The sequence below is a fragment of the Akebia trifoliata genome, chromosome 3 (assembly GCF_017979445.1).
Source record: "Akebia trifoliata isolate Shusen 1 chromosome 3, ASM1797944v1, whole genome shotgun sequence".
NCBI classification, from domain to species: Eukaryota; Viridiplantae; Streptophyta; class Magnoliopsida; order Ranunculales; family Lardizabalaceae; genus Akebia; species Akebia trifoliata.
The window spans coordinates 51,769,975-51,797,753 of NC_141377.1; the positions used below are offsets into that span (position 1 = coordinate 51,769,975).

General features: G+C 34.8%; 2 protein-coding genes across 8 annotated transcripts in view; both read left to right on the forward strand.

Annotated features, from left to right (window-relative positions):
• The window catches only part of LOC147407832 (Beta-ketoacyl synthase), a 38,409-nt gene extending 11,317 nt beyond the window's left edge, over nucleotides 1-27,092 (forward strand). Inside the window, exon 12 of one of the 3 annotated variants that reach the window (XM_086436590.1) lies at nucleotides 26,420-27,092. In XM_086436590.1, the coding sequence (XP_086292716.1) occupies nucleotides 26,420-26,515 (96 nt within the window). In that variant the 3' untranslated portion in view covers nucleotides 26,516-27,092. The remainder of the gene's footprint in view (nucleotides 1-26,419) is intronic. The other 2 variants (XM_086436591.1, XM_086436586.1) reach the window with 2 other exon arrangements.
• LOC147407833 (fumarylacetoacetase-like) lies at nucleotides 18,246-23,104 on the forward strand. Of its 5 annotated transcripts, none has more exons than XR_015176913.1 (13): nucleotides 18,246-18,655; nucleotides 19,858-19,936; nucleotides 20,170-20,228; nucleotides 20,376-20,500; nucleotides 20,694-20,768; nucleotides 21,304-21,379; nucleotides 21,508-21,607; nucleotides 21,694-21,753; nucleotides 21,891-21,961; nucleotides 22,073-22,126; nucleotides 22,460-22,493; nucleotides 22,882-22,926; nucleotides 23,056-23,097. XR_015176913.1 is itself a non-coding variant. In XM_086436592.1 (12 exons), the coding sequence occupies exons 1-11, from the start codon at nucleotides 18,470-18,472 to the stop codon at nucleotides 22,466-22,468; spliced, it is 894 nt and encodes a 297-aa protein (XP_086292718.1). In that variant the 5' UTR covers nucleotides 18,247-18,469; the 3' UTR covers nucleotides 22,469-22,493; nucleotides 22,882-22,996. The 5 variants fall into 5 exon arrangements, 1 of the variants encoding a protein (XP_086292718.1); XR_015176912.1 differs by having other exon boundaries at nucleotides 18,247-18,655; nucleotides 22,882-22,948; nucleotides 23,056-23,104; XR_015176914.1 differs by having other exon boundaries at nucleotides 18,470-18,655; nucleotides 19,858-19,925; nucleotides 22,882-22,948; nucleotides 23,056-23,104.
• Nucleotides 27,093-27,779: the final 687 nt, after the last annotated feature.

Here is a 27,779-nt window from a genome sequence, read left to right on the forward strand (position 1 = left end):
ACAAAAATAGAGGTGGAATGCGAATTTGGCACAGAAAAGTGGGGTGAGATCATTGAATAAGCATTTAGTGACAGTTTCAATGATGATATTTGAATACGGATCTTAATATTAAGATTTGATAATAATATAAAAAAAAACACCCGATCTGATTTGATCCATATTGGATCGATACCAAGTAAACCTCCATCCAATCTGGACTAGATCCATTGATAGCCCTAACTAGATGTTGAATATGAGAGTATTTTGGTGGTTAAGATTGGTAATTTTCTTGATCACGTAAGATTGCTATAAAATTTGGGAGGCATCTCAAATATTTGAAAATTACCCCTTCTTTCTGAAAGGTAAAAAACAGTAGACAAGGATCAGTTTTGGTTAATATCTGAGATACCTATGCTCTTTTATGAAGATTAATAGAAAATGTCTAAAAATACTCTCATTTTCAACCTCCTACAAAAAAAAAAATGGTTGATTTTGGTGAGATGGCTAAGACCATGCCTTGGGAAGAAAATGTATTTAAATTACTTGGTGCATGTTGGGGGAGGGAATTGCACGTGTCCCAAGGATTGGCTGGATGCACTAAAAGATCTGGATACCTTGGCTAAAAAGAAAATTTTTGTGAAAGGGTAAAAATATTTATTTGAAATCTTAAAAAAATTTCTCCCCAAAACTCTGGACTTTCTCCTAAAGATCATTCCACATTTTCCCTCGATTTATTTGACAAAGTAATCTAAGATACAATTTTTTTTCTTCTTCTCATTGATTTCAGTAATAAAGAAAGATTTACTGAGCAGACCTATCTTTTGATTTCTACTACAAAAACTCCCTTACTTCATCAAGTTTGTTACTCAAGAAACCTCTCTTTCTAAAAAAAAAAAAAATATAGACTAGCTTTACTTACATAGTAAGATTTGAAATCTTACTAATTGTCATTGGGCTCACATGGATTATGAAATTGGCAATCCAACAATACAAAATTCTAGATCTCATGGAAAAATTCATATTCAAAAGAAAATAAAATCAAAGAATTGTTTTTTTGAGGTTGATTCATGGTGTTGAGCATGGATGACCACTGAATTCTCAAATTTAAAGTTGAAATCCAATGGTGAAAATTAATTAATTTTTTTTCAAAGTTCTTAAATTTTGTCCTTTATAACTTTATGGGATCAAATCATGTTTCTTGATGCCAAACAATTGATGCTGAAACTTACTTTGCCCCACATGGGTAAAATCCTTGCTCCGCCCCTGCCAATGCTGTTTGGATAAATAGCTCCAAAATTGAAGTAATTCACTTAGGAATCATTTGTGTTTTTTTTTTTTTCTTTTGAAGTACCATCAACACTACTTGTGTGTGGAACCACAAAACACTGTCAAGATGATTGAATTGAGATAAATTACCCAACATCTAACCTGAACTCAACCTAATTTTAGAAGATATAGCTCAGGTTGAGCTCGTGTTAGTGAGCTTAGGCCCGATGGTCGGATTGAGATGAACTTGAGTTGATGGTTCTACTATTTAGGTTTACCCTCCAACCTGCTTAGGTTGCAGCCCTAAAACAAATTAATCTGAGATTATGGGATCTAGAAGGTACTAGGCACTGTTCCCGTCCAATAATGTTGGTTTCTATTACAATTCATTTGGTTATTTATTTGGGTCAAAATGTGAAATCAAGGTCTGAGAACGATTTTGGATTGATTTGAATGTTCCAAAAATCAATGCCGTCTGCATTTCCAACAGGTTCTGGTTTGTTACTAATAGCACAAATAATTAGCATCAGATTTGGTGTGCTATTAGTAATACAGGCCAGAAATCAACAAGTTTCTAGTATGCCATTAGAAATATTGGAACATGGTTCCCACCTCCATGTTAGGATTTAATGCATGCATGCATTATGATGATGATGATGATGATACATGATGATGCAAAAGCATGGCAAAATATGATGGATGATACATTATATTAATTCATGGATTTAAATTAGTGGGATCCATTTTATTTCCTGTACACTTCATCCTCTATAAATTTTCTATATTTTCTCTTTAAGTCTTTCAACTCATTTTATTATTTTTCATTTTTTTACCTTTTTAATCTTATAAAATTTTAATAATATTCCTCTAATTTTAATTTTTACGTTTTTACTTTTTTAACCCGAAAGAGGATGTCCGTGTTACACGCACAATCAAACTTTAATTATTTTAATAAGTCAAGTTGAATCACTTTTGAGATCAACATTGCTTTTATTTTAACAAACCTCGAGCTCTTGTTTTACACGTTTTTTTTTTGATAACGAAGGGTATCCGGGCCAGCTTGCGCGCACCAGACTAGTCCCTACGCCCCGCACTCAGGCTATACCCCACTACGTGGAGCGGTGTGTGGCCACCAAGGTTTCTCACCATCTTTGTACGGAAAGGGTTTCTCTTTATTTTATATATAGATAGATTATACATCTCTATAAGACTTGCTTTTGCTTTATTTAGTTGTGTCTCTTCTAACACGATACATTCTATCTAAACTCTACCCCAGACTTTCGTCCACTGTGAAATTCAAGTTTGATAAGTGATTCCTAACCATACGATTCTAGCTGCTTTTTTTTGTCATCAAGGACTTGGGCTTTCCGCTTTAAATTTATGGGCCCCTTTCAACGATTAGGCTAGTGCTAGGTTTAGCTATGTTCAAAACAAAGATAATTTTTGAGATATAATTTATTAGTATTTTGGCACATATAAATTTTCAGTAAGGTGATCCCTAATTATAATAATACTTATTAGATAACATTAGAGAAACTTCGTAATTTACTATATGTAGACATGAAATGTTCGCCATGAACCTCAATGCTACTTTGTTTGGAGTCGCCACCATTCATTTTTGGAATTGGGTGTGAATGGGCACCCAAATTGATTTTTTGAAAACCATTTTTTCATGGCATTGTAGTGACTCTCATATGTTGGAAAAGGGCAAGGTCTACCTTAGATCTAGGTAAGGAGGTCCGATTAGAGAATGGGGAAGGTGTTAGGCACCCCATCCTCTCCATCAAAGGTGGTTATCTTGTTTGGCCATTTTATTTTGTAAAAACTTGAGAAAACAAATATTAGAGATGCATGAGAATGTATGACAATGGTGGTGTGTGCATTAAAGTGAAATGTCCCCTTTTCCAAAAGGGTTTTGATTTCAAAATGACATTAAGGGCATTCTATGGAAGAGAATGACCCATATAATCACATTAAATTTATGAAATGAATGTTGGTTTGAACTCTTAGAGAGATTCCATAATGGAGTTTCCTTGAAGTTACAACCTTGATGCATGTATGCATGGCTAGAAACTTTGTGTTTCACCCCATCAAGAGGGTAACACATTTCTTCATCATTGCCATGCATAGGTGAGTGTGTGCATTGTGTACAAGATGATGCATGAGATTGGGATGAAAAGGGCTTCAACTCCCATCCTTTCGATCGAACCTTAGTCCAATCTACCGGGGATGGGAGAGGGTATGCATTACATCCTAAGGCTTTCTAAAAATAAAATAAAGTAGAAGGTTAGAAGAAGAAGATGCAAGCTTTGAAATAGATAGACTACATGTTAAACCCTACCTTGTCCCTTGGTGGTTTTGAATGAACTTGATCTTGAGAAGTGAGCTTAAGAGTTGAGTGAGGTGATTGAAGGTTTAGTGAGTTGAAGTTTAGAATATAAGAGAGTGAGTAGAAATTTGGGTAGAGTTTTAGGTTGAGAGATGGGGGCTTGAGAGCATGAGTTGTTCATGGAAATTGAGGGTATTTATAGAGTTTTTGAAAGACTTTTGGGGATAAAGTGGTCCAACCCTAAAAATGAAGAAAATGGACATGAGATTTATGTTATTTCTTTTTGAATTTTTCATTTGTATGGGGGTAAAGATGACATTTGTGAAGAAATTCTAAAAGCATGCTTTGATCCTTGGTTTTTTGATAAATAGAGGTGAGAGAACAAAAGTACTTTTGGGAGGGTGAATGGGGGAGTGACATGTGTAAAGGTGGAGTGGTAGGTAAAAAGTAGATCTTGGTTTATTTGTAAATAACAAATAAAGTAAGGGTAAAAGTATAATTTTGAAATGGACCAATGGGAGAACTCCATGTATGTACTTGAAGATTCCCACCTTTTGAGGGTATAATGGGAAGTTCCCTCACCTTTATGGATTATTATCAAAGACCAAACAACCTTTTTGGTTTGACTAAACCTTTTGAGAAGGGCATTCTTGAGTTTTCACAAAGGAAAAGTTGACCCTCCAATTAGATGATGCATTGGGTATTGGGGGCTTATGAGGTATCAACATGTGTCATCATATAAGGGGTGAGAGAATGGACTTGGGTTTGGGTTTGGGATATGGAGTTGGATTTGGGCTTAGGATGGACTTGGTTTTGGGTTAGGGATGTGGACTTGGGTTTGGGCTTAGGATGGACTTGGTTTTGGGTTAGGACATGGACTTGGGTTTGGGCTTAGGACATGGACTTGGTTTTGGGTTAGGACATGGACTTGGATTTGGATTTGGATTTGGGATATGGATTTGGATTTGGGTTTGGGTGATGGGCATAGGTTTAAGTGGATTAGGGACAAGGCATGGGCATGCAATGATATGAGATGATGCATGTATGCATGAAAATGATGCAAAATAACAATGTGGGTCCGTCGAAGAACTTGAGTTCTAAATCGAAATTAATTCGAGAAAATTTGGATTTTCCTATGGGTTCGTGCAAATTGGGGTGTCTACACTATAGCTCCTTAATTTTGAGAATCGTCCAATTATTACTATTAGATGGGTAAGCCTATTTTTAATGAGTTCAGTAACTCGGTGTCGGCCGAGTCATCCAAGGGTCTTGTTAACCTGTGCCCTGAGGGCACACATTAGAGTGCTATATACTTTGGAAATTGAATTTTGTATCGAAAATGCCATTGAAAATTACTTCTTTTTTATTTATTTATCAAAATACCCTCAGATTAACAAAACCCATCGTCCAATTATTGTGTACAATTGGGTACAATTGCAATAAATATACTTTGGCAATTGGATTTTGTACCAAAAATGCCCTTAATTTTTTTTTAATTTTTTTACAAAAATACCTTCACTGCACTGTATTATGTTCGTGGAGTCCAACTTTGAAGCAAGCAGCCCGCTTCAAAATTTGAAGGAACCCTCATAATTATCAGACACGTGCATTAAATTTATTTCACACCCCTACATTTTTACCAAAATTTGAAATACATCATTGCAAATGCCACACACCACCTAACGAAGAGGGATAGACACAGAACTCTATGGCCGTAGTAGGCTTTGATTGACGTAGCCCCGTTGCTTGCTCAACCAGAGGATGTGAAACAGAGCTAGCTCGACCAACCCTTTCTCCTCACCCAAGGGAAGCGAAGGCGATCAGTCAGAGTACACTTACTAAACAAATAGGGGAGGCTGTGTAACAGAGAGAGGAGTTTGTTCCGATAGGCACCAAGGATATGCAATAGAAGAGAGGAGATGAAAATGTGTAAAAGAATGGAGTGGGTTTCTTCAAAATTTTGAAGTGAGCTGCCCGCTTCAAAGTTTTCTCCATGTACATGGGTATGCTTAAAATTAAAAATGCACGTTAAAAGAAACATAAACAATGTTGATCCAATATTCAGTTCAAGGAATGTTGAACATATTTTCTTTAAGATTATATTTGCATTCGTTGTGCAATAATTTACTCTTACTCTCTACACTTGTAGAGGAAAAAACTTTGAAGATGGCAGCCCACTTCAAAATTTTGAAGGAATCGTCTTTATTAGATTACTCATGACATTTCCATGGAAGTATTTCAAATTTTGGTGGAAATATATGTGTGAAATAAGTTCGAAATGCAATGTATCTTGTAACAGTAGGGTTCCATCAAATTTTAGAAGATGCACAAAACAGATAAATAGGAATGCACAAACTTCGAAATACGAAAAATTGGATTTAAAGCACAGTGGTGCACATTCCAAATACTTAAGAGTTGGAAATTATGTTTTATGGAGCTAAATGTTGTTCATGATAAATAGAAATGAATGTATTCATGATAAATTAAGGGAACGTCGCGATTTAAAACATCCACGGCAACTCATATTAGAATGAACATATATGGAAACACACAATAAGTCAAATCAACTTTATTAAAGCAATTCTTACTACCAATTGGGGATACTTTATGTTTTTCAATGGGTCTACTACACATGAGCTTCATTCAAAAGAGGACAAATTGCTTTTTTTTGTTTTTTTTTTGAAAAAGAGAAGTTCGGTTTAGTTGGATTTCAAAAGGTAGCAATTTCCTTTCCATCGAGATACACGACTGAAAAGTAATTATTGTGCCCACCTCCACACTAGCAAAGTGTGTAATGAGGTCATTGCAACAAGTCTCTACTTCATTTAGTCAAGTAGTTGTGCATCTTGAGAAATACATATCTACTGGTTTAGCACGTCACGTCAGGGGGAATCGATTGAGTATGCCAAGTGGGAGAGTCATTATCCCGATTCTACGGCAATATCCATATTCTAAAACACGGGCGAGTTTCCTCCTCAAAAACACTATAAAAAGGGAAGTTGGGTTTAGTTAGATTTCAAGTTAAAATTTAGTGTCTGTCTATCATCATGGAGTGGAGGAGGAGGTCTTCTCTCATGTTGTGTTGTTTGTGGGTTTTGGGGGCATTGGTTAAGTTTGAGGGTTTAGGGTGTTTGGGATGCTTAGAAAAAGAGAGGATCGCTTTACTGATGAATATCAAAGCCGCATTCAATAACCCAAATGGTTCTTATTTTACTTCATGGGAGAAAGAGAGTGATTGTTGTGTGTGGGAGAGAGTTAAATGTAACAACAACAGCATGAGGAGAGTCATCAGTCTTTCTCTTTGGGATATTAGGGGCTATCAGTCACCACGCTGGTATCTGAATGCCTCCTTGTTTCTTCCCTTTGAAGAACTCATTATACTCAACTTATCAAACAATTCGCTACTTGGTTGGATTGAAAACGAAGGCACACTCTCTCTCTCTCCTTCTCTCATTTTTCTAGTATTTTAAAAATAACCGCGTTATTGGGTTGTTTTACAATTCAAAAAGACTATTTTTTTTATTTAATGTCATTCTAACACTAATTTTCTCATTTAAAAAAAAATGTTTTTACCATTATCTAATTTAAAATTCATGAACATGGTTTAATATTATCTACAGTAAGGTTAACATCATGATTTCCACACATTGATGTAGTTATAGATTATAAACCTGACGGTTTTGCAATTCATGTATAATGATATTTTTATGGATTTTGATAATATGACACCCTTTTTCGTGCACGCTCCTTTCTCTTTCCTGCCCATAGTGAAAAAAAAAGAAAACTTTATGATCTGATCACCTTGTGACGTTTGAAAACATAATTTAATGCAATGAAGTTAGAAGACAAAATTATATGAACTTTAAAATAAATAAATAAAAACAGTTATTTACACCGTTGAATTTTATTTTTAAATTTGGGTGCTCGGTGGCCATCCATTTTCAATTCCTTGGATCAAGTTAGAAAAATATTTTTTTTAAATATATTTTTTTTATGAATATGTTCATGAAATCTAAAAGGCATGGTTGTTAGATTGTCAATCTGGGCCCAACGACCTATTTTAAGATTTGAAATCTAAAAAAATAAATATGTGGGCAAAGGATGTGTGAGTAAGAGACAAAAGAATTATCTCTATTGTTGATGTTATTTGTTCCACATGTCAAACGTTTGTTGGGTTGTGAGCAAACACGTCAGGGGCGTGTGTCAAAAAAGGCGTTACATTATCAGCGCTGTATTTTTTTAAAGAATTTTAGATAGATTATCAAGATTTGATGAGATTTTGAAGAAGGGAGATTATATTTCCATACCAACTTTTACTAACGCCAACCCCCTCCCCCCTTCCCAAGATGTATACTAAATCTTTCATGATTAATTTACTTATGAATTGGGGTGGCATTAGCAAAAGTAGGTGTGAAAATAAAATATCCTTTTTTTTTTTTTTTTAATATTAAGAATATCATTAGAAAATGACAAATAACACCCCTTACTACTATTATAATTAAAAAGATAATATTTTTTAGAGGTATTTTCGGGAAGATATGATTTATAAGTTTGCAAAAATTATATAACCAAGGGAATATGGATTAAAGTCTATGATATATATACATTGGAATAGTACATTAACATTGACAAAAACATGTATATGATCCTTGCGCATTCTCTCTTGTTTGTATACTAAGGTTTCGGTAGATTATCGAGAGTCAACCAATTACAAGTCCTTAGTCTGGATGGTAACTTCTTTACAAGTCTAACATCTTTGGGTGAACTTTCATCTCTTAAGGCTCTGTCTCTCAAGGATAATGAATTACAAGGAGCAATTCCAATTCAAGGTATGTTTAGGTCTTGATGCCCTAATAACATTTGTTTGTAGTTTTATCTCTCAATTTGGATTAGATAGTACCATTTTTTTTTTTCTTTTGTAGAATTCAATTCATTAAGGAAATTGGAGATTTTGAATCTGAGACATAATAATTTCAATGGTTTCCTACCAATTCAAGGTAATGAAGGTTTCCTAAGATGACATGGGCTTTTATTTATGTATTTTTTTCAAAACAATTAATTCATCTATTTTTCCTTCTTTTTTGTAGAGTTCACTACTTTGAGCAAATTGCGAATGTTGAACCTAGGTCATAATAATTTCAGTGGGAGTATTCCTTCGTTTATTGGGAATCTGACTTCTCTTCAGATGTTAGGTTTGTCAAGAAACAAACTCAACGGCTCCCTACCAACCCAAGGTCTCTCTCTCTCTCTCTCTCTCTCTCTCTCTCTCTATATATATATATATATATATATATATATGTGGTCAGGTTCAAGGGACATATGAGAAAACATATGTAAAAACAATGTAACATTAATAAAATTTCAAAGTATGGGTTAGAAATTTCGGATTGAGCTGATTTTTTGTGAGGATGATCTCTATGATGGGAAGATCATTCGAAAAAAAAAATCAGTCCAATCTGAAACTTCTAACCCTATTAAAAGTGATTTAGAATGTGGACTGTCGATTTTTTTGTCAACTTTTTTCAATAATTTGTAAATCACTTTTGATGGATTTAGAAATTTCAGATTGAGCTGATTTTTTGTGAGGATGATCTTCTCATCATAGTGACCATCCTGACAAAAAATCAGCTCAATCCAAAACCTCTAACCCGTATTTGGAAAAACCATTGTTTTTTCATATGTTTTTACATATGGCCCTTGAACCGCCCCTATATATATATATATATATGGGTCCCGTTCGCCACCCTTAGTTTTACCACACACTTTAACAAACGCGTTTTGTCTTACATGGGTTAGAAGTTTCGGAATGAGCTGATTTTTGGTGAGGATGATCTCTATGGTGAGGAGATCATCCTCACCAAAAATCAGCTCATTCCAAAACTTCTAACCCCATCAAAATTGATTTACAAAAAATGGACGGTCCACAATTTTTCAACGTGTAAACATGGGGCTAAACATTTCGGAATGGGCTGATTTTTGGGGAGGATGATCTTCTAATCATAGAGATCATCCTCACCAAAAATCAACTCATTCCAAAACTTCTAACCCATGTAGGACAAAAAACGTTTGTTAAAGTGTGTGGTAAAACTTAGGGTGCTGAACATTTCCCATATATATGGGAACGGATCAAGGGACATATGAAAAAACATATGAAAAAACATATGTAAAAACAATGTAACATTAATAAATTTTCAACATATGGGTTGGAAGTTTGGGATTGAGCTGATTTTTTGTGAGGATGATCTCTATGATTGGAAGATCATCCGAAAAAAAAATCAGTCCAATCTGAAACTTCTAACCCCATTAAAAGTGATTTAGAATGTAGATCATCGATTTTTTACTAATTTTTGCTAATAATTTGTAAATCACTTTTGATGAATTTAAAAGTTTCAGATTGAGCTGATTTTTTGTGAGGATGATCTTCTCATCATAGTGACCATCCTCACAAAAAATCAGCTCAATTCAAAACCTCTAACCAATATTTTGAAAAACCATTGTTTTTATATATGGCCCATGAACCGCCCCTATATATATATGGGTCAGGTTCAAGGGCCATATGAGAAAACATATGTAAAAACTTTTGTTTTTAATAAAATTTTAAAATATGGGTTAGAAATTTTGGATTGAGCTGATTTTTTGTGAGGATGATCTCTATGATGGGAAGATCATCCAAAAAAAAAAAAATCAGCCCAATCTGAATCTTCTAACCCCATTAAAAGTGATTTAGAATGTGGACCGTTGATTTTTTACCAATTTTTATCACTAATTTGTAAATCACTTTTGATGGATTTAGAAGTTTCTGATTGAACTAATTTTTTGTGAGGATGATCTTTTCATCATAGTGACCATCCTTGCAAAAAATCAGCTCAATCCAAAACCTCTAACTCTTATTTTGAAAAACGAAAGTTTTTTCATATGTTTTCTCATATGGCCCTTGAACCGCCCCATATATATATATATAGGGGTAACGTTCGGAGGCCCTAAAGGGAGTCGTTTGGATGATCTTTATGATGAGAAGATCACCCTCACAAAAAATCAACACATTCCGAAACTTCTAACCCCATCAAAAGTGATTTACAAAAATCGGACGGTCCACGATTCTTCAACTTGTAAACTAACATTAAAAGTTTTGGAATAAGCCGATTTTTTGCGAGACTGATCTCTTCACTATAGAGATCATCCTCACCAAAAATCAGCTCATTCCAAAACTTCTAACCCCTGTGTTGAAAAATGTTTGACTCTTTTTAGGGCATCCGAACGCTTCCCAAATATATATATATATATATATATATATATGGGAAATGTTCAGCAACAAACATTTTGACAAACATTTTGGCAAAACATTTTTGAAAATATGGGTTACAGGTTTTGGAATGGGCTGATTTTTGGTGAGGATGATCTCTACAGGGAATAGATCATCATCACCAAAAATCAGCCCATTCCAAAACTTCTAACCCATCAAAAATGGTTTACAAAAAATGGACGGTTCACAATTTTTCAACCTGTTAACATGGGGCTAGAAGTTTTGGAATGGGCTGATTTTTGATGAGGATGATCTCCTCACCATAGAGATCATCCTCACCAAAAATCAGCCCATTCCAAAACCTCTAACCCATGTTTTGAAAAATGTTTTGCCAAAATGTTTGTTGCTGAAAGGGACCCTATATATATATATATATATATATATATATATATATATATATAAGGGTGGAGTATGGAGGTCCTAAAGAATGTCAAACATTGTGCAAAACATTTTTTCAATGTATGGGTGTTAGAAGTTTCAGAATTGACTGATTTTTTGTGAGGATGATCTCTATGATAAGGAGATCATCCTCACCAAAAATCAACTTATTCCAAAACTTCTAAGCCCATCAAAAGTTGTTAACAAAATTGGACAATCCACGATTCTTCAAACTTCAACTAGGGTTAGAAGTTCCAGAATGCTGATTTTTGGTGAGGATGATCTCTTCATCATAGATATGATCCTCACAAAAAAGTCAGCCCATTCCGAAACTTTAACCCTATTTTGAAAAATGTCTGGTTTTATTTAGGGGCCTCCGAACACTTCCCATATATATATATATGAGTTATGATGAATGCACGTGGTCTTTGTATGCGGCTAATGTGGCAAGGGCGCATAACCATAGATTGTTTTCATCATGATACATAGGAAAAAAATGTGTGGTTTTGTGCATCAGCCGCGTACCAAGACCGCATGCATTTATCATTATTAAACAAACAAAAGACAAAATTTGTCCTATATGACTTAAATGTATTGGTTGGCTGACTTTTGTGAGGATGATCGGTGAGGAGAACATCTCACAAAATAATCAGTCCAATCTGAAACTTCTAACCCCATCAAAAGTGATTTACAGATTAATAGTAAAAATCGACAGTCCACAATTCTAATCCACGTTTGATAGGATTAGAAGTTTTAGATTCTGTTGATCTTTTGTGAGGATGATTTCTTCACCACATAAATCGTCCTCACAAAAAATTAGCCCATTCTAAAACTTCTAACCCATATAGGACAAATATGCTGGCTCTATGTTTTCTTTTGAATGGGACCTTATATTATATATATAGAATAATGTTACGTTAGTGATCTATAGACTATTTTTTTATATTATAAGTATATCTAAAAGTATATTTCTATTTTATCTTTTAGTATAAAACATGGGCTTTATTGTCATTCTGCAATAATATTTTTCTAATGAATAATGCCGAAGTGACCACAGGTTGGAACCTCACCTCGCACTTCTTGACTTGTAAGTGTATGAGAACTGTAGATACTTTTCATCGAGATACAAGTTAAAAAGCATCGATGGTTCCTATAAACTTTCACGTCAAGAAGTGCGATATGTGGTCAATCTAGCACGACACTTTTCTAATATCACTGAAACTCAAAAAAAAAAAAAATATTTACAAAAAATGGATTAAACTATGATATTACACTAGAATAGTGAAACATGTGGGCCTTATATGACTTGCGAACTTAATTTCTTACAAGTTACACCCAATGGTGGGATTCACATGAAGATCATGCTAGCTGTATAATCAAATCACAAATTGAAGAATGTTGAATTAAACTTATAATTCATTTGGATGATTCTAATATTTCAAATTCAAGTCAACTTATAATAGTTTAACAATGTCAAAATGTACTAAATTTTTGTATAACAGCTTTCACAAACGTTATTATGAGGTTGGAATTGTTGTTAAACCATTTTTACAATAGAAAATCAATAGGACCTTGTAACATGCTACTTCGAAAATGGGTTGAACCCATTGAGTCATTTTTCATGATTTACCTGATCTTGAATGAATTACGTATATAATGGGATCAAGTTTATGGACCATTAGGAAGATCAAAAAATGGTAGATCAAGGACAAGGAGGTCCTAGTTTAACCTAAGTCCACCAATGACCACAAAATCGAGAAGGAGATTTATTATGTGTCGTGCTATCCATGATATTAGATATGAGATCAGGGTTTCTCAATTACTTTAACTGCATCTTTATCATACAGTGTGTGCATCACACTAGCCCCCTTCACTAGTGTTTACTGTTTATATATATATATATATTCAACTAACACTTTCTTCATTTATTGCTCTAGGTTTGTGCAAATTGAAAAGCCTTCCAAGTGTTAAAACTCGGTCACAATGGACTCGAGGGAAATCTTCCAACTTGTCTCAGCAACTTGACATCCCTTCGTTACATGGATGTCTCTCATAACCAATTGGAAGGAGAGATTCCTTCATCTCTGATCCCTAGTCTCACATCGCTTCAGTATCTTGATCTTTCTCAAAATCGATTTGAGGGTCTACTATCATTTAGTTTATTTGCCAACAACTCTAAGCTCGAGTTCTTCAGTCTTGGTAATAGAAATAACCAACTTGAGGTGGAAACTGACAATCCACCTTGGATCCCTCAATTTCAACTTAAACTTCTTGTGTTATCAAATTGTAACCTAAGAAATCCAATTGGTTCCAGTCGCAGCTTTTTGTACAACCAATACGATTTGAGACAAGTTACTCTATCCTGGAATAACTTGAAAGGAAAGTTCCCATCATGGATATTGGAGAACAATACAAGGTTGGAAGCTTTAGATCTCAGCTATAACTCCTTCATAGGTCCTCTTGATTTGCCATCCAATTCCAACAACACTAACTTGCGTGTACTCGACATTTCCTCCAACCAAATTCACACAAAACTTCCTTTGAACATTGGTGAAATCCTTCCAAATTTGCATTTCTTAAACCTGGCTGAAAATTCTTTGCAAGGTAGTCTACCTCAGTCACTTGGTGACATGAGATGCTTGTCAATATTGGATCTATCGAAAAATAAATTGTCGGGTAAAGTTCCAAATTGGATTGGAAATTTGTTGAACTTGAGGTCACTTGACATGTCTAAAAATTATTTTGAAGGTCATATTCCAGTTGGTTTTTGCAAACTGAACAAACTTCACTTCCTAGACCTTTCTCAAAATAATCTTGATGGGACCATACCTTCTTTCACCAATTTGTCATCTTTGAAATACTTACATTTGCAAAAGAACGGTTTTATTGGACCACTATCAAATGTTTGGACCCTAAATTCCTCCATGTTGTCAATAGATATGAGAGAGAACAATTTGTTTGGTAGCATTCCGAATTGGATCAATACTCATTCAAATTTGAGAATTCTTCTCTTGAAAGGAAATCTTCTTCAAGGTCCCATTCCAGTTGAATTATGTCAACTAGTCAAGTTAAGTATTATGGACCTTTCTCAAAACAAACTTTCTGGATCAATACCTTCTTGCTTGAGCAACGTATCATTTGGTAAAGCAGGGCGTATAGATGATGTTTTTAGTCCGGATAACCATACAGAAACATCATATTCATCAAAACAGATGTTTCAAATTCGTGGCACTACTACACAACTCACTAATGAAGTTTCATATTCTGGCGTACAAGAAGATGTGGAGTTTATAACAAAAAGTAGGCCTGAATCTTACCATGGTAACATTCTTTACTTCATGTCAGGCATGGACCTATCATGGAATAGACTAACAGGTCATATTCCATCAGAAATTGGAAATTTAAGTGAGATTCATTCGTTGAATCTATCCCACAATTATTTAACAGGGTCAATTCCAGAATCATTTTCCAACCTGAAGCAAGTAGAGAGCCTAGATCTTTCTCACAACAGATTGAGTGGGACAATCCCTCCACAGTTGACAGATCTAACTTTTTTGTCAGTCTTCACAGTGGCTCACAACAATTTATCTGGTATGACACCAGGGACAAAGAATCAGTTTGGGACATTTAACGAAACTAGCTACGAAGGAAACTCTCTTCTTTGTGGACCTCCACTACAAAAAAGTTGCAACACTACTGGAACACAATCATTGGTGCCAACACCTTCAAAAGCAGGAGAAAATGACACAAGCAGCAATTTCTATATGAGTCTTGCAATATCGTATATTGTTGGGTTGCTGGGATACTTTGCACTTCTCTACTTCAATCCCCATTGGCGAGAAATGTGGTTTGGTTACATAGATGCATGTATTGCTTCCTTTCATCATCGTATTACATGATGTCGTTTGTACTTCGTAAACTACATGGCCATGTACTAAAATAACTTCAATGTTACTGCTACAATGTATTTTATTCTATATATTTTTGTTCCCTTCTTTGAATCAAAATCGAGGCAAGTATCCTCATCATATTTACATGAAATTTTGTCTTGCCTTCTAAAACACCAGTGGCCCACTAAAATTATTGGGAAGTTAGGGGCACAGGTTGATGACTTTAAGTAAATTATGTTGAGATCATATTTAATGAAAACATAGTTCTAGCCCATATAACTAATTTGTTGTGTGGAGAATGCTTCGATTGTTGTGATGCATGAAGTAATTTATAAATCAAATATTGATACAATATTAAAACATAGGCAAATGATAAAAATGAATTAAACTTATTATTGAAAATAATTGCATCACATCCCTTTATAGAGAGAATATAGAATCAGAAACATATTTTATGATAAGTTGTCAATGTGCATGTAGCCGAATTGCTTTTTCTAATTGAAAAGGGTCTCTCTCTCTCTCTCCCTCTCTCCCCATATATGGACTAGAACTTTCGGAATGGACTCTTTTTTTGTGAGGATGGTCACTATGTTGAGGAGATCACCCTCACAAAAAATCCAACCCATTCTGAAACTAATTACCACATCAAAAGTGATTTACAAATAATTGACAGTCCACAATTCTTAAATTTGTAAAATGTGGTTAGAAGTTTCAAAATGGGCTGATTTTTTGTGATAGACCATCCTCACAATAATCAGCCTTACCATATTGAGCCAATGACTATTCATGATTCCATATTGAATCAATGTCATACCGGTTCCAAACTAGAGGAATGTTATGGTAAAACTTCATTTAAAACGATGTGGTAGAAAGCAACGTGCGGCTTGAAGGACACGATCAGTCGTAGATTATTACATCTGCCATTTGATTATATATAATATAGGATATAGGATATAGGAATGAAGGTGCTCTTGGCTCGACATAATTTGTTCTGTTCTACTAGAATGTCCATTTTGTTGGGTTATAATGGAAATAGTACATGATGAAGCCTGAGCAAAAAGTATTATATATACACACACACACACAAATAGCTATATATATTATTGATTTTCCACCACTCAACATTTGTATTTGATAATAATGAAAAGACAATAGCATTTTTAACATTTCTTGTAAAAGTTAAATACAATTTATACATCCTCCCATAAAATTTAAAAAACAATGTCGAAATATTACCTTTTGAACTTTGTTAATAAACTCACTCAAGTTCATATTCCATTGCTTCCATTGATGTTCTTTAGTGTATGATTCTAACTCTTTTAAGACCTTCAAGTTGAATATTTCTTCTAACTGAGATTGTCATTAAATATTGCCAAACCATCTTAGTCAAACTACTTGTATATTTTTTTTCAAATGTGCTCATTTCAAATTTAATTTGTCCTATTATTTCCACTCATCTATTTTAAGGGGCAGTTGGTTCGGTTCTAGAATCTACTTCTTGCTCATAATCTGATGTTACATTTGGTTTGGATTATAAAAATGATTTTCCCCCATAATCAGGAATCAACTAAAATAGGAACAATATTGAGTTTGTTTATTGTGATTTTGGAATTTGTTTCTTGCTTGTGTTAAAGTAACATATATATATATATATATATATTTTTTTTTCGTTTGCATATCTAATATTTAATGTCACAATTGTAGAAACATGACCAATAGAATGAGGTTTGGAATCTAGATTCTGAAATCAATTTCAACAATTAGACTTTAAAATCAAAATCTAGCAAACTGAATCAATTTATTGAATTCCAATAGCTTAAACCATTATCATTTAACAAAATGGAAACTAATATGGGTTTTGGGAAACCAGTGAATCCCTATCTCTATCACGAGGAATAGTGAATTTTATGGCCATTATTTGTACACTCACATCTGCTGCCAAACGTTGTCATGATCGACAGTAAGTCAAAAATCGCGAAAAACGACTGCCCAAGTATGTTTTCATACACTTATGATTTCTAGTCTTCCCGCTCCTTACATTTTATCAAATTACAATCTTAGTTTGAGAGGTCAATAACCTTTGAAATCTAAACCCAATTTTATTCCCTCTTCCCTCTCAAGTCTCACACTTTTCGTAGTTATTCCCTCCCAATTGAGAAATGGAATTTTCCTCCTCCCATCTTCTTCCCTTCTCTTCTTCTCTTAAGATAAGAAAATAAAGTTTCTCAACACCAACATGAACAAGTTCTTGCAAATGGGGTTTTACTAAATACCCACCTATACCTCTCCTAAATCTAAACCCTAATGTTGTAATGTTTAACAAACAAATCAAAATATACATATATCTTCAGGTTCTTATCTCCACATCAATGGAAAAAAAATAAAAAAATAAACCCAAAGATAAGGAAAACTATCTTTAGAACTCCATTATTTCTAATGGATAAATTGATTGGGGGAGGGGGGGTTTTCTTTAAAATGTAAGAGTCAGAAAATAATGGATAACATAGATCAAAGCAACCCCCAACATGATCTGAAATTCTTCATTGCACCCTAAATGCACATCCCCAAGCACTGGATGCAACAATAGCCTTTAAAACTTGCAGAAGAGACTCAAAATTGGTGCTCCTCTGTTTGTTTTAAATCACTAGTTTCTCCTAATTTTCACTAAAATTTCCATTGTTTTTCTTTCATCCTTAAATCCAGCTCAAGAACACAAGAACATAATTAAAACAAGACAAACTTAGAAGCAATTTAAGAGCTTGAGACGCAAACCTGGTGAGGTTTCGTATGCTCTAAATATAGGGTTTTTTTTTTTATATTCCCAAATTCGATCGATTTCAATGTCCTTGAAGCTGTAGAGACACAGAATCGTTGCGGCCTTGAGATTGAAGACTCAACCACGGAAATCCAAGTTCAATGTGTTTAGTGGCACTATTACGAATGCACCAAATTCATCGATAAACTATGGATGAAAATATCCATTGGGAAAAAACGATAACCCAAAAATCGTCTCTTCACATGATAAAAAATAATAAACTTGTTACTGGCAACCCAACTCTACTTGTTACACCCCAATTTAAATAAAAATCCCCCAATGAAATACAGTGGAATAGAAAAATATAAATATATACATTTAAATTCATTTCATTTATTTCAACAAAAAAAAAGTGAATATTCATTATCAAACTTATTTTTTATTACAATTTTTGTCGAATTTGGTCGAACAATGGATTGAATCTGAGCTTTGCTCTTTGTAATCCGGCGAGGCGTGTTGTTTTTATCATTCATCCATATCAACATCCTCATATCTGCTACGCTCATTCTATGAATGTGTTGTTTCTTCTAAATACACTTGAAAACCTTCCGTACGGTATCTTCAAGCCTCTACAAGGCGGAGCAGAACCTCGTCCCTGCGTCGCGATAGGTGACTTTGTCTTGGATCTATCTGCGATGGCTTCTGCCGGTCTCTTCAATGGCACAATTCTCAAGAACTCTGATTGCTTTCACCAGGTTCTCCCAATTTATTTCTGTTCGTTTGGTTTGATTTCGATTTCGATCACGTTTTGTTGATTTTTTCTGAATTTTGTGTGAATTTGATTAAGTTTAGTAGAATGTAAACTGTTTTGTTGATGATCGGTTACTGCGTTTCGTGTTCTTGCAAGTTTTGTTAGAGAAAATGATTTTCCAACTGGCTTCAAACAGAGAGGTGTTTGAGCAAATCCTACCCAAGGCTTCAAATTGGCTTCTTCTTCATTTTGAAGACTCTGAAGTCCGAACCACTTTTGAACTCCAACTAGATTCATCTTTAAAACACTATTCATTCTCTCTAAACACTATTTACTCACCCACAAAAATAAAAGGGGAAAATAACATGTTGGGGAAAAAATGGTATTTAAAACGTGGTCCATTAGAAAAAGGGTTAAAATTGACATTTCTGAAAAAAAAATGGAGATATACTAGATATTTAAAAAAAAGGCAAAGAGTGATAGAGATTTGGCTTCAAAAATTCTCTATCGGCTCTATATATATTTGAAGACGTGAATAGTGATATAGGGTTGAAATCTTCATTTTGAAGACCAATTGGAGTTTGGTTTGGATTTCGGAATGCTCCATTTCTAAATATAGAGATTTGAAGACCAGTTGGAGTTGCTCTTAATTGTCTTGCTGGTGGCTGAGGCAATCCACTCTGTGGTGGCGTTTGGGTAAAAATTACTCTGAAAGGATCATACTGATACGAACCTAACCAATGCACCAAAAGCATCTAGATGTTAATGATGTGTAAGGTTAAGTCTTTATCTCTTAGGGTTCATAACATACCACAATACCCTGCAACCGATGGCCATGTTATCTCACTTGTTGCTGCTCTCAATCTGATACCCTTCATCCGGAGATCCCCAACCCCCAGTCCTTTCCCAAGGACTTTGAAGCTGCAGGCACTTGGTAGTCCTTTCTCCATGTTATTCCTTTCGAGTTTCAAACCTGAGACATGGTTTTGGCTCTTATAGTTACACAATTTGAAAAGAATCTAACCAATACAACTAAAGCACTTGAACGTTAACATATTTCTTTTGTATGAGTTTATGTATTTGTTAGCACATTTAGGGTTTGTTTGAATTGTCTTTTTGTGTCCATACTTTGCCCTCCACATAGACGTTTTTAGTTTTTATTTTTTGAATGATATGGTGAACTAATTCCTTTGATTTTGTTGCTAGATTAATCTTAACAAGTTTCTGGGAATGGGACAACCTGCTTGGAAGGAAGCTCGGGCAACAATTCAAAAGCTATTGTCGTGTACACTTATATTCACTTTTTGATCATTAACTAGATTCATCTGTTTCTGTTTTTGTTCTTTTTCATTAGTGAGGTTGATACTTGTTATAGGCAATTTTTTTTTGGAGAATTTGAGAAGCATTCTCACTTCTTGCAATATATTCTTTTACATAGTGAAGGAATAATTGCTCTTATGAAAGGCTCCTTGTGTGATTCTAATATAAACGAGTCACCAGAGTTATTTTTCAATGCAGCTGATGAGCCATTATTATGTGACAATGCAAATTTGAGGGAGAAATCACTTTTGCCAATGGTAAGGCATATTCATGATCTGGTTGAAACCTGCCTTCACCTACTGATAACCGACCACTAACCCATTTGCCCAGTAAAAAAGAAAACACTACTACTACCGTAGTTGTGTCTGTATTTGTTTGTAATAGGGATTTTTTTTGCCAAACAGAATAAGGTCGAAATGCTTCTCCCTACTTTAATAGGGGATTACACGGACTTCTATTCCTCTATGCATCATGCAAAGAATTGTGGAACCATATTTCAAGGTCCAGAGAATCCAATTCCATTAAACTGGTATGCTGATTTTGAAGTTTTTATATTAAAATATACCTAACAAGTTGACTAAAATGTTGGGGTTGTGTTGGATTACTATACTGTATTACCTACAAAATGACATTCATGAGTGCCATTTTGTATTTCTGCTAAATGCTAATGTCCTCAATCCATTGTTTTCATCATCCAGATAAGAATTTGATTCACTTTTCAGGTTTCACCTCCCTATTGCATATCATGGACAAGCATCATCAATTGTTATATCTGGGACTGAGATTATACGGCCAAGGTGAGCGAAATCCCTTCAACCTTTTTATATTTTTGTTTCTTAGATTACCTTGCACTCAAAGGTTTCAATGGGCACAAAGACCATTTTTTGACAATGTAACTAAGGAATTACTACGATCTTCAATGTTCCTCTAGTTGTCTGGACAAAGAGAAGACCATTACTGGTACTCGGATTCATAGTAGGATCCAGAGGATAATCATTAAATTCTCAGCCTCACAGTTTGCATTCTTGTGATAAGTTGATGCGTAGGGTTTTTACCCTTTTCAGTAAGTCAGCCTCCCAGTGATGAGTAAGCATAAATACTAAGTCCAAGGAAGAAAACTATGTTATTCAACTTCATTGTAGGCATTTGGGATGCCTTCACTTTTCAGTTTATTAATAACCTTTTTCTTACTTATCATTATTGTTTGGATTTTTTGTCTCCTATTATCCTTTCTACTGTTGGAAATAAATGTGGTTCACATCACTGCTGACTAGTTATTTATCTCATATTCTCCTAAGTTAAACTAAGCTGTTTTATTTTTATTTTTGCCAGAGGGCAAGGTCGTCCAGTTGGCAATTCTCCCCCATATTTCGGACCTTCGCAAAAGCTAGATTTTGAGCTAGAAATGGTTAGCCTTCAGTTGATTAGTTCTTTTTATATCTGCATATGTGATCATGCATTCCTTGAAAAATTAATGAACAACTAGAGTTATTTTCCATGCATTTTCTTACGTGGGTTTCCTATTATTGCTTCTAGGCTGCTGTAGTAGGTCCAGGAAATGAACTAGGAAAGCCAGTGGATGTGAATGAAGCAGCAGATTGTATCTTTGGACTTGTACTTATGAATGATTGGAGTGGTACACATGATTCTTGTTATATAAGTTGCAAATTTCTCTTCAGTTTTTCTTATGGATTTGCATTAATTAGTGGTTGGTTTTAACAGCTAGGGATACCCAATCATGGGAATGTGTGCCTCTTGGACCTTTTCTCGGGAAAAATTTCGGTGAGCATTCTATCTTTCACCGCTTGATGACATTGATCATGTTTGACAAAAAACAAGTGTTTAGGAAAATGTTATCGCATTACATCTGGTGGTGCTATTGTATTTTAAGTCTTACTTCTAGTTTTGGATGCTTTCAGGTACAACACTATCCCCTTGGATTGTGACACTACATGCTTTGGAACCTTTTGCTTGTGATGCTCCCAAACAGGTATCTCAACATTTAACTATTTCAGAACCTAAAGTCCTTATAGTTTATAATCTTCTTTTTTTCTTTGCATGAAACATATTTTATTATATGGTAAGACTCTATAAATTGCAGGAGCCTCAGCTATTGCCATATCTGACTGAAAAGAAATATGACATTTCTCTAGAGGTAGTGTATGGATGCTTTGGTTTTTTTTCTTAATGCATTATCATTTACATCAATTGTTTCTCCCTATATTTTTTTCCTCTTCATTTACAGCCTAATTATTACTTCTTAGTAATGCTTATTGTGTTCAGCATGACCTAGAGCATAGAATGATTAAATTTTAATTTATTCTTATGGTAATGCTAATAAATTGTCACTTACCCAAAAATATATATAAAATTATAATGATTGCGTATACTTCTGTTTGTGTATGCATATACTTATGTTTTTAATATGTTCTCTTGTATTTTCCCTGTCTATCTTTTTCCTACCCTTTAACATATTTTTTTTTAACAGGATAGGTGAAGGTTCTGGTGTCATGGTTTTGGAGGTGAGTCTAGACATGTCTTTCTCCAGTTAGTTTAGGAACCAACCCTTTTTTTGTTTTAACATAGTTTTGATCAATGTGTGTGCATTCTATCCAATAGTGTCCAGCCCAAACACAGTGGCAATTTGTTTATAGCTTAAGAATATTTGTTTCACTCTTGGCTTGCATCATCTGAAGTTAAAGATACTAAATTTTCCTTCGAACAATCATATTATACTCCTATTTCATGGGTTCTGTTTTTTTCCCCCTTCCCTTCAATTAGTTTGTCTTTCTACTTGAATAATACTTGTTTATAACTAGGTGTGATTCAGGTCTTATTTAGCATCTCCATATTATAGATTGCCGCTTTGTGATAAGTTCACCTGATAGTATCTTTCTTTTTGATACATAGGAGCTTGAGCATGCACAAGAACGAGGAGCAAAAATTTATGCTGAGGTTCGAGGCTATGGGATGTCAGGTTTTCTTTTTGGATTTGTTTATGGTTATAATTATGCTATTATTTTCTAGATTGGTTTCTTACAAGACATTGACATCTTTTTATGTGATGCGCATCACATAACTCAGCCACACTCTGATGCTAGAGGTGCTATTTTAGCCATGTCACGTGCAATAAAACAGGTTGGTTGACACGTGTCTTCGAAGTTTGAACTAGTTGCTTCTTATAACATGATTACTGTATTTAACACTATTTTGAATTCATTGTACGCACATTTACAAATAGTGTGCAAGGGAGGTTGCCTAATGTGTTTTGAGTTTTTAGTCTGGAGGGAAAATCTGAGGTACCTGTCCTGCAGACCCCAAGGATCATATATCATTGCGTAATATTAATATGTTGATTATCTTGATCATCTGAGCTTCTGTTTTTTTTTTCGGATTGTCTGAGAAAAGAAAGGAAAAATAAAATAATAGACTGACCAGGGGCGGAGCCAGGATTTTCTTGTAGTGGGGGCAAACTATGGTTAGTTGTATAGTTGAAAAACTTGAAAATGAATGGTTTTAGGGAGAAATTTAGAGGTTTTTGGTTAGAAGTTGAAGAAAATGATATTTAGATCATTTCCAATTAGTATATGAGAAGGCCCGGTCAAGAGGCAATGTCATCAACAAAAAATTGAGAGGAGAGGAGAGGGGGGCGCAAAAATTGGAGGGAGGTGAGGGTGTGGTGCAAATGGGGAGAGAGGTGAGGGAGTGGAGACAAATAGGCATGTAATTAGTTGAAAATATAGGGGTGTCTCAAAGTTCGTGGGGGCAATTGCCCCCACCAGCTCCTTACTAGCTCCGCCCCTGAGGCTGACAGATTCTCACAAACTTACAATCACGGTGCAAAGTTTGTTCCATTTTCAAAATTTTTCGGAGAAGCATTCCAGTTTTGGCCGAGACCAAAAGGAAATATTGACCCTGAACATTCAATGTTTCGGGCTGACCTAAACATTTCCTCGAAACAAGACTTTGAACCTTGCTCACAATTATTTCAATCGCATTTTCTTTTGGTCTGGTACCCATTCTAGGTTGGATTGGTTAAATGATATGATCCAACCTTACATGTGTGCCAGGTGTACTCCATATGCTATTATTAGTTGGTATACCGTACTAAAAGGTTCCTTGGATTTCCTCTTCACCATTCATGCATGCATGCCTTGTGAACTATTGATGATTTCATCCCAGCCCACAGCCCCACCTTTCTATTATTACTTATAACCTTGTTAGTCTGCACCAATTAATTGTATTTCTCTTACAGATAAATGTTCACTTTTGAGAAACATGAAAACATTCGCACGAGGCTTTCTTTTTTGGTTTATTAAAGCAGTTTACCTTCATGTCTTGCAGTTTGGATTCACCCTAATCAAGTGGATTATCTCTTTACCCTGTTAGTCTGCACCAATTAATTTCATTTTTCCCATCCATACGTGTACTTTTTTTCTCATAAATATGGCAACATTTATACAAGTCTTTCTTTTGGTTTGTTATAGCAGTTCACATTTTTCTGTCTTACAGTCTGGCCTTCATCCTAATCAAGTGGATTATGTGAATGCCAATGCAACTTCAACCCCTCTGGGTAATTTTTCAGACACTTAAAAAATTATTATGACATATTTCTATGGGCTAGTGCGTTACAAATTCTATGTTAGCCACCTGTTATTTCTAAGGAAGTCGAATTATGCAGGTGATGTAGTTTAAGCCAATGCTATCAAATCCATATTTTCTGATCATGCAACATTAGGTGCTCTGGCCCTATCATCAACAAAGGTAGATTTTGCAGTCTTTGATGATTAAGATAGTTTTCTAAGAAACATATTAGGAAAGAGAATTACTACAAAATCTCCAGTGAATGGGATCACAGTAATTGGGATATGGTGTAGATAATGATGAATTTCTTATATACAAAATATGTTATTTACACCTTGGTTTGTCGAAGAGCAGTCAACAAACTTATTGGCACTTCGTAACCTATGCCTAAAGGAGATCTCTATCTGTAATCTATACTAAAAAATGTCTCTCTCTTTGGCAAGCCTCCTTAGCATGCTTCTGTCTAAGATATCACACAAGAGGGGTTTTCTATTCGAAGGTTGCTTCCATCACTAGGTCTAATATATCTTACAGAACTAGTTCTCCATCCAATAGCTAAGTCCAAGACTCTAATCCCACTCAAGTTATCTTGAACAGAAGCCGACTTGTTGAGCTTGTATTTGATGCTGTTGAGGAGAAATGGCTTGACTAATTTAGCTCATCTTGGGAAATATTGCACTTCCCCACTCACCCTAGCAAACAGTAAAATGGGTAAGCTTTCTCATGGTTTTCTCTCTCTGCCTCAAAAGCATACATTGCCCTACCCCGCACTTACATTTGTCATTTCGTTCGTTAGAGTACATCCCTTAACGGAAAAGGTTAAAAAAGAAAAAAAAAAAAAACTGTCATGGAGTCTTCCAGACAGCATGTACCAAAATTGCAATTCATGGAGGTCTATGAGGCTATCAGATCCATTGTAGGTTTTATCTATTTTTGGTGTAAAGTTTTTGAGGAGTTTAAGCAAATCTTATTTGAAGATTTTTTATTCAGATGGGAGTTGGTTTATCATGTGTGGTGTGTCTGAGTGAGCGGCTTCATGTCCTTTTTTGCCTTTTTCTATTTTATTTTGCTTTGTGTTTTGGTAGGTCACCTCAACCTCCATCCTCTGTATCTTCCTCTCATTTTATAGGATCTCTTTTATCTATAAACAAAATGCAACCAATGAACTAGTGGTGAACTTGATCCTCCACTTCCTCAAGCTATAAGTTCTAAGATTACAAGGGGATTGTTCGAAAACATGACCCTTGATAGAGTGGAATGGAGGAACAGGATTCATGCAGCTAATCCCATATAAGGCTTTCCTTTGTTTGATTGAAAATTTGCTGATAGGCCTTCCCTTGATAGCTCACTTGTTGTAGCATTTATTTTTTTGAGGGCCATTCTTGAAAGGATGGCATGTGTGGTCTTTCAGTTTGCATTTAGAGGTTAATCTTATTTCAGGGTGCTACTGGCCATCTCATGTAACTGAATATAAATTTCTTATTTATTGTACATCCCAAAAATCCCCTTTGCTTCATTATAAACAGTTGTCTATCTAGTTTACATGTTTGAAATCACACTCGAATCCAATTCCTTATGGTGCAGTGTTTGGTATTTGGCACCAAGGCTGAAAAGGAAAATTGCCTGACAAAACATTATGCTTTATTATGGTGTGGATATATGAGTATGAATCCTCAACTCTAGCTGTAGAGAAAATTTTCGTGGTTGCCTCCATGCTTCCATGTGGTGTTTATTCTAAAAGTCACATTCCGAGAAGTCTGTTAATCCAGGGATCTGGATGTACTAGAATATCATATAAAATGCATTTATTATCTCTAGTAGAATGCTCATATGTTTTTTTTCCTTTTTGGGAATCATGTTGTAGGGAATTGCGCCATTGACACTGAATCTTAATCAACCAGATCCTGTTTTTCATAATGGTTACATGCCTTTGACTACCTCAAAGGCGATGTCAATTTGAGCGTCCATCTCGAATTCTTTTGGCTTTGGAGGAACGAATGCATCCCTGCTGTTTACTTCTGCCCCTTAATCAAGACAGGTTGGTTATTTTATCTCAGAAATGAATTTTAAAGAGGCAAAGAAATGTGGGGGACTACCCTCACTGCAGAACCAACTGAATTCTTCTGAGTTATAGGAGATCAATTAAGGAGCGTTGTTGAACCAACAAAATGATCCCAAAGGCAGGACCTTGAACCCAATACCTCTGGCATTGTAATGTCAACCGAGCTATGGGTACAAGCCCAACCTTGACCTAATATTATTTATGGGGGTTTTAGTATTGGTCTCCATTAGCATGAATTGGCTTCATGATTAAAGGAGAGATGAGATGGGAAACTTGCTGTAAAAGTGTGTTTGTTTTTTCTTTTTCATTTTTATTTTGGAGGAAGCTTCTCTCAACTATGGTTTTATAATGAAAAACACTTTCCTTACGAAGGAAAGTGTCCTGACCGCATCACCTTGTAGCATCTAAAAACATGATTTGATGACAATTATTTTAACCTTGATATATATATTATTTTTATTTTCACAGTTGAATTTGAATTTTAAATTTGAGAGTTTTGTAGCCAACCATTTTGAACACCTTGAATCAAGTTCAAAATGTGTTTTTTTAATCTGAATCTGAATTTTTTCATGGAATCTAGAAGGTCATGCTGTTGGATTTTCAATATTATAGTGAGTGGTCATTCACTTAGACATAACAAATGATCTTTACTTAGTGAATGGCGCCATTTGTTATCTAAGCGAATGTCACTTTCTTTGTGTTGCTCTTCAAATTCTTTCTTCAAATTCTTTCGATCTTTGTGTTATTGTTCCCCCAATTTTGTCTTGCTTATTGCTTGTACAACCTTCTTTGACCAAAATTGTGTCCATCTAAGATAACAATTTTTTTTTCTTCTTCTGATTGATTTAGAACATTAAAAAAATATATAATTCAGTAATAAAGAAAGATTTACTGAGCAGATCTATCTTTTGATTTCTACTACAAAAACTCTCTTACTTCATCAAGTTTGTTACTCAAGAAACCTCTCTTTCTAAAATATATATATATATATATATATATATATAGGTCCCGTTCGCCACCCTTAGTTTTACCACACACTTTAACAAACGCGTTTTGTCATACATGGGTTAGAAGTTTCAGAATGAGCTGATTTTTGGTGAGGATGATCTCTATGGTGAGGAGATCATCCTCACCAAAAATCAGCTCATTCTAAAACTTCTAA